We start from the raw sequence: 14,539 nt of genomic DNA, 5'->3' as shown, positions 1-14,539 counted from the left end.
ACAAAAGCTAGAAAAGGTAGAATTATTAAGCTGTAGGGGATGAATTGAACATAGCATGGCACATCTATATATTAGAGTTTGATAGATGCATTAAATTCAGTGTTTTAAAAGATATTTAATCATATTAAATGCATGATGTTATGTTATTTCATGTTAATAAAAATTAGGTTAGAAAAGATCCTACGCAGGATGATTCCAATCAATGTTTTTGTTTTGTTTTGTTTTGTTTTGGTTGTGTTGGGTCTTCATTGCTGCGTGCAGGCTTTCTCTAGTTGTGGCGCGCGGGGGCTACTCTTCGTTGCGGTGCGTGGGCTTCTCATTGCGGTCGCTTCTCTTGTTGCAGAGCACAGGCCCTAGAGCACGCAGGTTTCAGTAGTTGTGGCTTGGGGGCTCTAGAACGCAGGCTCAGTAGTTGTGGGACACGGGCTTAGTTGCTTGGCTCATGTGGGATCTTCCCAGACCAAGGATCGAACCTGTGTCTCCTGCATTGGCAGGCGGATTCTTAACCACTGTGCCACCAGAGAAGTCTCCAATTAATTTTTTAACTATATGATTCACCCATAAAAATGATTGGATACATTGTAGTAATAAAAGTCTTCTTAACTGTATTTAAAATAGATAACCAACAAAGACCTACTGTATAGCACAGGAAACTCTGCTCAGTATTCTGTAATAACCTATATGGGAAAAGAATCTGAAAAAGAATAGATATATGAATCACTTTGCTGTACACCTGAAACTAACACAATATTGTAAATCAAAAAAAAAAAAAAAAACCCAAAATATGCAAATAGAAAACATCCCATCACCAAAAATAAAGTTTTTTAAATTTTTTGTTTTTCTGTTTTGTATTTCTCTTTAGAATGGGTTGGAGTATATATCTGTTTTATAATTAGAAAACAAAACAATGATATATATTTTACAATCACTAAACTCTTAAGCTAATATTGTTTGTGTGAACATTTGTAACATTTGTTTAATTAACGTTGAGATTCTAATGACGTCTCCGTGGTAGGAGCCCTTTATCTGTGTGTGAGCGTCACTGTTAAATGCAAGGTTTCTCACTAGCAGCACGTTGGCGTTTTGGGCTGGGTCATTCTTGTTGTGGTGGAGGGCAGGGGGCCTGGGGCAGCCCTGAGCATTATAGCATGTTTAGCAGCATCCCTGGGCTCTGCCCACTCCGTGTCAGTGGCACACCCCAGCATGACAGCAAAACAATGTCTTCAGGTACTGCCAAATGTCCCTGGGAGGCAAAATTGTCCCCAGTTTATAATCACTGAATTAAAGGAGTCATTTTATAGGGAAGAAAATTCTGTATTGTTTCAAAGTAGGATTCAACTGTTGTGAAGTTCTCCCTGTTTCCTCACCCCTGTGCTTGTTTTGTAACTAGGGTGAGGGTCGTTCCTCAGGAAACCAAATTGCGTGAATCGTCCTCACATTTTCGTGTAATCATTTATGTTGCTTCTGATTATTACTTATGTTGCTTCTGGGTGTTCCGTGCCCTGTTCAGCTCGCTCCACTGTAACGGGAAGCTGTGTCAACGACGGCGTGCACATAGTCAGGGGTTACAGCTTATCTTCCACGCCTTTGGCGACGCTGTGTGGGGATGAGAGCCTGTCCCCTGTCACCACCTCTGGTCCCATGCTGCTTAACTTCTATTCAAATGCACATACCACGGACTTGGGATTCAAGTTTTCCTATAGGATAACCCGTGAGTAGCCATAATGATGTAGTTTGGAATTTTCTTTTTCCCTTGAGCAATTTCCATAAGGAGATTTAATTGTATTCACACATCACCAAGTTGAAGACTCAGAGACCTTAAGGGAGAAAATTATTAATTAGGTGCATGGTCATAAAAAAAAAAAAAGGGAGGCCCTTTTTCATGAACTTTGGCAGAACTACTCTTTGAAAATCAAATGGAAGATTGGGATTTATTTTTTTATTTTAATTTTTAATTTTTTGCGGTACGCGGGCCTCTCACCGTTGTGGCCTCTCCTGTTGCGGAGCACAGGCTCCGGACGCGCAGGCTCAGCGGCCATGGCTCACGGGCCCAGCCGCTCCGCGGCACGTGGGATCTTCCTGTACCGAGGCACAAACCTGTGTCCCCTGCATCGGCATGCGGACTCTCAACCACTGCACCACCAGGGAAGCCCTGAGATTTATTTTTGATAATTTAAGTTAGAACGAACTGCTACCTTCAGTTGTTCGTACATTGCATAAAGTGACTTTTCGGCATGGACTGTCCAGATGCCTGTTTCATTTTCCCAAGTCACTCTGTTGAAAACCAATCCTTTATACATTTAGAAAAAATGTAAGAGACTATCTTTATGATGTTCTGGTAGGAAAGAATTTTTTAGCAATATGCAAAAAGCACAAGTCGTAAAAGAAAAGATGGACGTATTCAACTACATGATAATTTGCAGCTTCTCTGTATCAAAACCAGGGTCAGACAAGCCACCGAATGGACAAAGACCTTTGTAGCTACCGACATCTTTTCATTTTTTTGTGGACAGTTTGATCCATGTTTGTTTGAAAATCATAAGATTCTATTTCCCTACTTTGAATGGTCTTTTCCTCTCCTGCAATAAACTTGGCTGGTTTGCTGACAGCATTTTTTTTCACATCATCCCAACTTCAGTAACACGGGCAAAAAAAGATCTTGCAAAATGTTTGTTTGATCTTTACTTGACATAACCCATTGCTAAAGGTAGAAAGTCAAATTGTTTTCTTTCAAATAAATTATTGTTCCCATCCCCAGAAGAGCCTGAAAATGTTTATTGACTCATGAAACAGGCCTTCGTGGTTTGTGGACGTTAACTGCCCCCGAGGCCTGGCCCCGTTTGTAACGCATGATTCTGTGTGGCCCAGGGATTCTGTTAGCACAGACAGAACATTCCTTCCCCCAGTTGTCTGTTGGATAAAGAGAAGGGGTGACTTGTTTTATTCTTTTGGTACAACTAGTGTTATGGAGAGTTTCCTCCCCACTTTATATTATTTTACTCTTTAATCCCTCATTTTCCTAAAACACTGTATACAAGGGTCCACATTATCTACTATGAGAGTCTCTTTTAAAGAGGGTTGATATCGAAATTTCAACTCCTGACAATGTACAAACTTGGGACTTATTTTAGGCATTGACAAGCTTTCAGAGACCACATTATTGTGAACAAGATGAAATAGAATAATGGCTACACAAATCTAACATTTAATTCACTGCAGATGTACCCAGGGGCCTGAGCACAGGAATGATTGTGGGCATAGAGAGAATAGCTTTCCCTGCAATGTGGGCTCAATTGAGACAAAATAAACAAACAGACAAATAAAAAATTACCTTAATGACCTTAAATGGCAGCCACTCTCTGGTTATCATTTCTAAGATATGTAAATGGAATATATCCATTGATAGTATGTAAACCATAAAAATATCATCAAAATATACTCACATTACTATAATTTTAGAATCATAAAGTAAAATAAATATAAAGTTTTCTCACTGCTGTGAGAATAGGGCACTTTCCATCATTGCATGACACAAAGTAATCCTCCTGATATGCAAAGCCAAGCGAAAAAATAAAAATTCTATATTTTGTATAATGGGATTTCATTCTCTTTTTACGGCTGTTGTTTTATTGACTAGTCGTAGTGACTGAGGGCTGTGGGCTGTTGATTGCTGGACTCGGGGTGGGCCTACCTTCCTCATGCTTGTTGAGGATTGGTAATAAAACTTGGTCAAGTATGGTCCTTACCAGTCTCACGACCAAATAGAAATAGGCGAGACTCAAGAGCTATGCATTTGAGCCCACAGAGGGAACTAAACTCCATTATTTCAAAAGTGATTTCTAAAATTTCATCTTACAGTCGTCTATCATGGACACAGGAGACTCCAATCCATATTATTTAAGATCTTTACATCACAGCCCTTCCTGGGTTCATAAGCCCACAATTGGATTCTACACACCTTTTCTAAACTTCCAGCAATCACTGTTATCCCCCTGAATCTGTCACTGCTTTATAGAGAAAGGACAGTTATATTCCAACATGGGAAACGTTTTTTCTCATCATTTTCACTGTGGCCATTATTTTGGCTCAGACTTATTACATTCCAAGAGGTGCCTTGAAACATTCTTCCCTGCTTCCACCCCTCACTGTCTTTTCCCTCTACCTCGGTGGAAAAATCTGAAGTATTTGTAAGCACAGTAAAGAGAGGTTTACATTGCTTTAAGACAAAGAATTATCATCTCTCTTGGGGAGAAAGTTACCATAGTAAAGAATGTCTGGAAATGATTTTCCTCTGCCATGAGTCATAACCATTCTCTGCCTGTTCCCCGCCTTCTGTTGCAGCCTGTGGTGGTGTGTTCAACCTCTCCACCGGGGTCATCAAGAGCCCTTTCTATTCCTACTCTGCGTACCCTAACAACATGCACTGTTTGTACACCATCACCGTCAGGGACGACAGAGTAATCCAGCTCAAGTACGTAAGACCCATTTACCTTCTTAAGAAAATCTTCCCAGCTCTGTTTACAGAAAAGATGTTCATTTAATGATGCAGAGCACTGATTCTCATCAGAGGCACATACAGGAATCCGGAGGAAGGGGAAGTAAGCATGTTGTGTGATCCTGTTCGCCTGGGAAATGGGCCCCCTACCCTCCACGCAAGCCAGTGGTCATTCAGGGGAAAAACAGGCACTCACTCCACCGGTTCAAACAATTGTTGTAGTTTTCCGGCAGTTTTAGAGTAGCTTCATATACTGGGGTGTAAAGTTATAAGCCTATCTTTAAATCAAAGGGCATGGGGAAGGCAAGAGAAAGCAGTTTCCATTTGGGGGGCACATATTATACACAAAGAACTTTAATGAACATTTCCACCATTCTCTTATTTAGTTCTTGAAACAGTCAGATGAGGTATGTATTATTAATCTCACTCTACTGATGAGAAAACTGAGGCTCAGAAGTGTCATATAACTTCCCCAAAGTGATATTGTATTAAATGAAGAGTCAAAATCAGAATCCGGATCAGACTGATCTCCTCCCCAAACCAGGTCCTTCATATTCCCTATGCTCTCTCTCAAAGGGTGAATTTTCTAAGTACTTAAGAAATTCCTTTTTATTCCCATATCAGAACACCTCTAAACTGGTGCTATATGAGATATCTTATATCATCAGGAAAATTCTCCCCGATCCTGCATACTTCCAATAAGACTGATGAAGGGAAAGCAACCTCCAGTTCTCTGAGTGACAGAGTTCACTATTGCTGTCATCTGAGATGATGTATTTCTAACTCCTGTGTTTCAGTGATATACAGTTTATGGTGGAAAGCTCTGAAACTCAGCATATGGTGTAGTTTATGGCAATATAGAATTTTCTATAGAAGCTTAATGGGCTAGGACCCCTCCTACCTCCCTTCTTCCTATATGTCAGTGATCACATTCTCTCCCCCCAATCATAAACTCTCCATAATTTACCTCCAGGGACCTCATATGTCAAATGGGTCCTTGGACTGTAAGACACATCTCATCAAGCCTGGTTTGCTTCCTGTATCAGACAGTGAGTGGTCTACAGGATGGACCCTGGAGAGCTCTGCAGGTCCCACCTGAGACTGTTTGTAAAGAAGCTGTGCCCCAAAGCCAGAAAGTCCTTTAAGGCCCAGGAACAAAAGAATAAACAAAAAGTGCCCAATGGCCAGGAGCGGGAGACCTGGGAAGGGATCACCTGCTCCGAATGGACACACAAGGAACGGTTCTTGTCATTTGCTGTCGTGGCACAATACTTGGTTCTTACACGTGTAGGATTAGAGCATACGCTATGATATGTGTATATTTTTTGCCCTTGCCTGGGCCCTGGGGCTCACCATAGTCAAAGTTCACATCAGCATGCTTGGAAAATTATTACATTCTTTCTAAGAACCTACATTCTGTGAAACAGATACTATTCTAGGTACTGAAGCAGTTGTAGACATTAGTAACACATAAATCCTTCTAGGCTCTCCAAATAGGCCGGCCTCATGACGTTTTCTGTTAATGGGCATTTGCAAATATTTTCTGTGCTGTCATGGGAAAATGACGCAAAGCCAAAACAGCTCTGAGTCCTCTTGGAAACTCAGATTTTTATCTTCATGGATTCACGTTGTGGAAAATAAATGTGTTGTTTATAGAAAATAAAAATGAAAGTAGTGTTTTTGGAAATTATCTAGCTATTGTTTTGCCTTCTTTTATTATAGGAACATTAAATGTTACATGTGGTTAAAGAAAATTAAGAAATTTTTCATCTTAACCTTTATCATCAGTTTGAAAACATTCAGCCAATCAAAACCTGTTTCAAAATATTGTATCATTTTTTTCTTAAGCCTCTTAAAGGAAATATTTTAATCACGAGATATTTTCAAATTATTCCATATTATATGTTATCTATTACAGAGGCTAGCAAAAATACCAAAACCCAGAAAACAAAAACACCTGAGAAAGAAGAACCTAGAAAAATGATGACAGGACATCAAATAACTTAAACAGGTTTTTAAAAAATAAGCTATAATAAACCCACCATAAAAACTCTTAAGAAAATCCAGGTAGGAAGCCTTGCTTGTTTGGGAACTCTGGGAGTAGTTACTTGAAATGACAAAGCATAAGACCTGGATTGAAATATGGTGTTAAGGAGGTATATTCAATATCTTGCAATAAACCATAATGGAAAAGAATATGAAAAAGAATATATATGTGTAATTGGATCACTCTTCTGTACACCAGAAACTAACACAACATTGTAAATCAACTATACTTCAATTTAAAAAAAGGAAAGAAAAGAAAAGAAATACTATGTTAGACAATGAAAGAAAAGTCAGGGATGTGTCTGTCAGGATAGGTTATAAGTGGTAACAAACAACCCCAAGGCACAGTAGCTTAACTCAACAAGTTTATTTCTCACTCGTATGAGTGTGTCCAACGTGGCCTGGCAAGGAGTCTCCTCTCATCATGGTCACTTAGCTGCCCAGGTTGATGGAAACTCATTTCTACATTTGCTTCCGTGATCATCACTGCAGTAGAAGGCAGTGTGGCAAACTGAGTAGTAGTTCTTAAAACTTCTTCCAAAAGTAATACACATGACTCCTGCTTACATTTCTGTGGCCAGAGCATGTCTCAGGGCCACATCACACCTCAAAATGTGCACAGAAAGACAATCCTAACAAATGTCAGGAAGGCTGAGTGCTGGGATGAGTGGTGACATGCCCGTGACGACCACAGTGATCTGAAATGTGAATTTCTGGTTATAGCAGTTAAATAAGACTCAAGAGAATTTAGTTCATTCTTTCCTACCATTGGTTTTTTTAATATTTGTTATTTCTTTTATGAGGAATAACTATTTCTTATTCCTAGTTTTCAAAATCATAATAATAACGATCATTTGTTGGGTCTGTCCTTTTTTTTTGAGCATCTACTGTATGCCAGTTACCATAATTTGGATTTTACACATTGTTTCACTTAACCTTAGAATAAACTCCATTTAAAAAGAGGGAAACAGACTGTGAGAATGAGAATAAAGCTCTGATTCTAAAACCAGCATTTCTTCCACTCTATTATATTAGCATTCTTCCCATTAATAAAAATTAGATTGATAGTACCACTTGATCTCACAAAAATAACAAGGGAACAGAGTAAACACCCTATTTTTAATGAGACTGAAAAACTAAAGTGTTGCTGAAATGATAAATAAATATCAGTTCAACTTATCAAAACTTTTATGTCAAGTAGATTTAATATATGCTTGATTGTAAACCCCTGGAAATCCAGGACTATATCTTACTCATCTTTATATCCCCAGAGCTTATGACACTCCTTGACATATTCTAGTCTCTCAAAAACTCTCCTCTAAACTTTTGAACTGATCAGTAAAATAGTATACTGTTTCTACGTTTCCTATCAAGTGAAACTTGGATGCTGTTGGCGTTTGTCTTGTCTTTTTTTTTTTTAATAAGAACTAAATATATAATTTAATGGAAACCCAAATGGAGAACATTATTATTAACAAGGTTCATTTCACAGGTTCAATGATTTTGATGTGGTTTCCTCCACCTTCTGCTCCCAAGACTACCTGGCAGTTTACGATGGTTCTAACATCAGTGATCCCCTTCTTGGCAAATTCTGTGGTTCCAGTCTTCCACCAGGTGTTAAGAGCAGCAGTAGTAGTATGTTCCTGGTGTTCAAGACAGATTCGTTTCAAACAGCAAGAGGTTGGAGGATATCTTTCTGGCAGACATTGGGTAAGAATTTTGCGTGTGTAAATCTATTTTTCATGACTGTTAGTTTTCTGCTTTGTTTAATATTTTTCACCTGTCTAAAGTTGCTCTTCATTTAAGTTTAGAGGAATATGTCACATAAAATTTTGGTTTTAAAAATTACATATGGTGTATTTTGAGTAAAAACAAAAAATCACTCAACATATGTGTCTCTCTAGTATTTAAAGACAAAGTCTGTCTACACCACCATCTCAAATGAGACCTGAGTCTCATTTTATCACCCATGGAAATGGTGGAAGTTAAGCCTATAGGTAGCAAAGTCCAGATCAAGAAAGAAGGCCCTGTAGCCTCTGTTGACTTTATCCTTAAAATGGTGAAGAGCCTGGGAGACTTTTAAGTAAAGAGTGCACAGCCCAACTGGACTTCTGGAAAGATCATAGTGGTAGCAGGGTGGAGGAAGGTGGAAGGAAGAAGCTTATCACAGAATTCCAGATGAGAAAGGTTGAAGGCTCAAACTAACAGAGTGGGAATAAAAACAGAAGAAGGGTGGAAATCTCAGAGATATTCAGAAGGTAGAATACCTTGGAAGTGCAGTGTTGGGAACTTCATGCTTATTACATGAGGACAGGAGTTGAGGATGACTTCTATGGGTGACTTGTTGGATACTCGTGCCTTAGGAGGCTAAGATTCAGGGAAGAAATATTGTATTTGGTTTGGGTCATTTTGGGTTGGAGGGCCTATGAGATATCTAAATGGAGAAATAGAGGAGGAAACTGAAGCTTGAGAAGCAACTTGGGCGGAGGAGGTGATCTGGGAGTCATCTAGAGGTAAAAGGAAAAGCTGGGTGAGAGAATCAATCAAAAATAGCACCCCCGTTTATTCCCACTGCTTCTGAGAAATAATTATCTATATAGAATTAACTTGGAACTTGGAATCCTTTAAAACAGCAGTCCCCAACCTTTCTGGCACCAGGGACCGGTTTCATGGAAGACGATTTTTCCACAGATGGGGGTGGGGGGATGGGTCAGGTGGTAATGCGAGCGACGGGGGAGCAAGAGATGAAGCTTCGCCCGCTCACCTGCCGCTCACCTCCTGCCGTGTGGTCCAGTTCCTAACAGGCCATGGACCGGTACCAGTCCACGGCCTGGGGGTTGGGGAGCCCTGCCGTATGAGTTAGCTGGTCTGTTCTCTGTTTATCCGTACTCGTAGCATCAGTGGCACAGTCTAAGATAATTTGTATTTGACTCTGGGAAGTGTTTCGAGTCTTCCATTTGAATATAGAAGTGAATAATGTTCTGAAAACAAACCGCTCACAAAACGAATCGCTTACTGTGAAGACTCAGAGAAACCTGGGAGGTGTTCTACAATAAGAATCCCGACTCACTGTTCAAACTCTTTCTTCCTCTTTACCCCATGCTGTGGCTGACCTGCAGCCCTCTGATAGAAAGCAGAGCTCACCTTCGCCTTCTTTACATTTGGTGTGTGATTCTTTTCATGCATTTCTTGAGGGGAACAATTAGACATTTGTGTTTTGACGGCTTCCCAATAAAACGCAGACATGGTGCAGATTGTATCAGAAAATCACTTTGCCACCTACCCTACTTAGCTGTATCAACAGTGACTTGAAAGCAAGTCTCATGGGCAGACAGAGAGCATTGCCTTAATGGAATTGCCCAAGTGAAGTGGCGTATAAAACACAGAGGGCTATTTTGAAAGAAAAATTAATTTTCCTTTGGAGACTTTTTGCACAAGAGAACTTGTTTATTCGTGCCTTTAGCACAGACTTTAGAATCAAATGACACATAATTGCATAGCTCTTGCTACCTGCTTTCAAGTTGTTTTTCTTTTTCCTAATGTATTCTCACATGATCATTGAAATCATCCTAAAGTACTCCACACGGCTGTCACCTACGTGAAAGCTTCCACGTTAGCCAGTGTTCCCTAACCTCATTAATATTACATTTTTCTGAGCTACAAAAAGACATTCTCCGACTTAAGGTGATATTACTGAAGTAGCACAGAAGGAATCATCTTACACCGTCAAAGGCCCCGCTCATCCATAAGCATTGGCCACTTTCAGTGAATAACTATTTTCCTCTGGTCACATGCAGAGAGCAGAAATAGGGTCTCATTCCTTGCCTCCCAGTGTGCTACCCCTGCATGCCTCTCACCTCTTCTTCACGTATAAATGCTATTGGCCACTTGGGAATATCTAAGAAGTAATTTTAAGTGATCGTTAGTGGTATTTTTTTTTCCTGAACAACCGATTGTTATCATTTTGTACTGTTTTGGTCTTACAAACCTTTCAAGACCACTCATATAAATTCAGTGATCGTTCTGCATAGCTTTTCAATTTGGTTTGTTTTTTGTTGTTTATGGTGAGGAAAAGGGGAAGAAACAATAAAGAGTACGTTGAATTCTAGTGTTTATAGAATCTTTTTCTTACAGATCTATACAAAGCACTTAAACTTGGCTAATAAGATGCACTTTTCCCCTCAGTCTTGTCCATTTTAAACTGCCCTGGGCATCCTGTTAAGAGAGAAGAAACAACTTTATGGGTGGGACAGTGAATTTTAGTTTCCAAAACTGTCACTTTAGCCTGGGAGACAGTATCTTCCCTGAATAAATAATTGATGTGAAGAGGAGACCATTTTAGTCTGTGACATCTGTTTAGCTTATCTTGACCTGAACACTGGAGTTTTACAGATTCGCTATTTTGATTCCACACTTGACAATACTTTATGCACATCTGCTTTAATTTTTCCCAAGTCAGTGAAGAGCCGGCTCATACAATAATATAATTATTAGATAACTTCTCCTTGGGCATTTGTCATATTTGTATTGCTAAAGGCTCAGAACAAATTTGGGGAAAATATCCCCCTAGTTTGTCGCTAATGAATTATGTGGTGAAATCAGGTCTCCTCTTTTATGGAACTTCTGCTATGAAGGGCCACCTGCACAGGATGGAAGGTAAGGAGAAAGCAAAAGCCAGCACTTCCCGGGAGCTGATACCTACCTGTGAAGTACACCTGCCTTCCCGCTTTCCCCATCTCTCCTCCCCTACGTGAATAATTGATCCCCGATAACTGATAACCAGCGGAGTACTCGTCCTGGGGTCTGTGAAACTCTGAAATTATCTGCAGATCTCAGCGTTTTTCTGGAGAGTATGCAACTTTCACCCGATTGTCAGTGGTGTCCATGATCCTGTGAAGCTTAAAAAGCCTTCAGTCCTATGGATTTGGCCCAAGTGGGCAAGCTCCACGGTGCAGAACTAACACTGATGAGTACCGTTTATTCTACCCACTTCTGCTTGCTGAGTTCCTGCCCCTCCTTTACCACCAGAGTCTGCTTCAGCTCTGGCTGTGCTCATCTGTGTCACTCACAGAGCATTTCAGACCTGCAAACGTGTTTTTAAGCCATCAAAGCCCCCATTTCTTCTTACTGTACTGGTCTCATGCCAGAGTGCCTCTCAGTCAGTCTGTTTTTTTGTTTTTATTTATTTATTTATTATTTTAAAATTTTTATTTATTTTATTTTATTTTTTTGGCTGCGTTGGGTCTTTGTTGCGGTGCACAGGCTTCTCGCTGCAGTGGCTTCTCTTGTTGCAGAGCACGGGCTCGAGGCACGCGGGCTCAGTAGTTGTGGCACCTGGGCTCAGTAGTTGTGGCTCATGGGCTCAGTAGTTGTGGCTCGCAGGCTCAGTAGTTGTGGCTCCCGGGCTCCGTAGTTGTGGCTCATGGGCTCAGTAGTTGTGGCACGTGGGCTCACTAGTTGTGGCTCATGGGCTCAGTAGTTGTGGCACGTGGGCTAGTTGTAGCACGCGGGTTCAGTAGTTGTGGCTCTTGGACTCAGTAGTTGTGGCTCACGGGCTTAGTTGCTCTGCGGCACGTGGGATCTTCCCAGACCAGGGATCGATCGCACGTCCCCTGTGTTGGCAGGTGGATTCTCAACCACTGTGACACCAGGGATGCCCCCTTTCCCAGTTCTATTTCTCATGACAGCTTCCCACAGAGACACAGAACCTGAGTTAACCCCCCTTGCCCACCCCCAGCCAGGGGCACTTCCTGTCCTGGGCACTGCTCAAGGAAATAATAAAGCAGTTATTTCTTACTTGAAGCCATGCATCTTGGAGGATGGGTGAGAGAGGAAAGAACATTTATTCATGCAGTTATGTTCCAGGCCCAGTCAGTCTGTTTTTGATGTGCTCATCCCATTAGATACGAAACTTGTAGATACAGGATTAGATCAGGGGTTTAAACCATGTTTATTGACTATGTTGGACCATAGTAACTAAACTTATTTTCTTAAGTAATTATCATATAACCCTTTAGCAAAATGTCAGGGTCAAAAACTGAACTTGGCCCAGTCAGTTTTGAGGTCTGTGGGCATTTGGATCAGTGGGCTGTCAAGGAGAAAGTAAAGCATGTCTCCTTCAGGGTGACATGTCCCAGAAGGGCAAGGCCATCACCCTGGAGAAGATGGCAGTCTCAGGGACAAGAGGACGTCAGTGACCAGAGGTTCACGGCTCCAGAGGCTGTAAATCCTGAACACATGACTGAAGCTCCGGCCCCCTGTTGCCCACGGCTCCTGGGCTGAGGATGAGGGCTACTCTCTGTATCCCTCTGCCCGGGGTATTTGCCACATAGAGAATGAGTCAGGTGGCATTAAGGTCAGACTCACAGACCCTTGCTATGAGACAAAGGCAAAAATACCAAAGCACATGTTTAACAAGGACAAAGGTAGAGACATGCCCAAACGGGCAGAGCTGTAGACCAGGGAGCAGGTGACGAGACCAATGGCTCTATTACATCATTGCCCAGTGAGATGCCTTAGGAAAGTTCTATAACTTTGCTGAGCTCAGCTTTTGTCCACTAAAAACGTTCAATTTGAAGTATTACTACATTCTATCTTTTAAGAGTGCGATGGGGATGCAGTAGGTAATTTCTGTAAAGTACCTTAGACGCCAAAGAGAAAGACTGATACGGATCAGAAAGTAATATTGAAGACCTGGATTTCTACAGGGCTCCATGACCCACCCCACCCTCTCTGTAAGGCAGAGGAGCGGGAGAGAGGGGTCATTATTATCGACAGGACGGCTCCAGGGTGCGCTGAAATCTAACCAGCACACCCTCAAGTACATTTTATAAGTTAAAGCCAAAATCAAAAGCTAAATTCCAATAAAATTCCAAGGCCTCGCAGACACCTAGCACGTAACTGTTACTCCATCAATCCATCAATGTTGGCTGTGAGAATGAATTAAAGAATAAATGGATAAATGATCCTTACTTTATAATCACATTATATTATGTATAATATGTATATGTTATACATCGTATCTAGATTCGCCTCATTCTCAATATGCAGTCGTGGTTCATATAATTCAGCTATTACTCGGGGTGGTAAATTGGATGACTTTTATCCTTAGAGAATTAGGAATACAGGGTCAGACTCAACATTCAGGTGGTGTGTCTGGTCTCTGGATTTTTACGTGCTGCCTTAACATCTGGAAACTGACTCTCAGACATGCTACAGGAAGACAGTTGGCAGTGGTGGGAAGAAGTTGAGGTGGCTCAACAGGAGTTTACTTGTAAGAGGGGCTGGAGAAGAAGGAAAGGTACACAGAAAGCCGATGCCAGTTCGGGGCCCCAAAGATGGAAAATATAACCACAGCAAACGGAGGAAAATGTAACAACATATCAAATTCAGACTTCTGGTTCTAGTTATTTTTAAATTTCACAGTTTTGGTGTTAAGTTTGGACTTTGGGAGGGGCATTCTAAAGTTCTGTAGCTAAACATTAAAAAAATAAACTTAAAAACATTCAGTGACACTAAATATCGATGCGTCTATGTTGTGCTTCCTAGCAGCCTGGTGTTAGCTGCCAGACGACATTACTTTTAAAAGTACAATTGCAGTAAGGTAGTTGAATTATAAAGTGAATAATTTCCTAAGTCACTGCTCAAATAACCCTCAGTTTAGCCAATACGGGGATATTACTTGAAAGCAGTGTTGTTTGTCTGTTCTCTTAATGTCATTTGCTCCCTCTGATGAAGTCTGACAATGAGATGAGCTGAAATTGTAAACCCATTTGCAGAAAACTAGACTAAGCTGATTTCCGCTCTTTTTAAGTCTTGTAACGTTCACTGCTGATTAGGCATCCCTCGGGAGATGATGCCAAAGACAAGGTTATCTGCAGTTTCTCCTTTGTGGGTTTTACTGACAAGGGTTTTTTGCTGAGCTGAGAATGTGGGAATGTGATAAAGAAACTAACAAATGCTTAGTTCACCAAAACCTTACAAAAGCAGTAGGCAGGA

General features: G+C 40.9%; 1 protein-coding gene across 1 annotated transcript in view; it reads left to right on the top strand.

The window, feature by feature from the left end:
* CUBN (cubilin) overlaps positions 1-14,539 on the top strand; it is a 281,114-nt gene that overhangs the window by 232,114 nt on the left and 34,461 nt on the right. The window contains exons 58-60 of the mRNA XM_027121967.1: positions 1,511-1,711; positions 4,342-4,471; positions 8,034-8,251. Of these exons, the coding sequence (XP_026977768.1) occupies positions 1,511-1,711; positions 4,342-4,471; positions 8,034-8,251 (549 nt within the window). The remainder of the gene's footprint in view (positions 1-1,510; positions 1,712-4,341; positions 4,472-8,033; positions 8,252-14,539) is intronic.

This window comes from Aethalodelphis obliquidens, unplaced genomic scaffold, assembly GCF_003676395.1.
Source record: "Aethalodelphis obliquidens isolate GAN/ISIS:26980383/991018 unplaced genomic scaffold, ASM367639v1 scaffold23, whole genome shotgun sequence".
Lineage (NCBI taxonomy): Eukaryota > Metazoa > Chordata > Mammalia > Artiodactyla > Delphinidae > Aethalodelphis > Aethalodelphis obliquidens.
The sequence above is the reverse complement of the archived record's forward strand: the minus strand, read 5'-3'. Positions and strand labels throughout refer to the sequence as shown.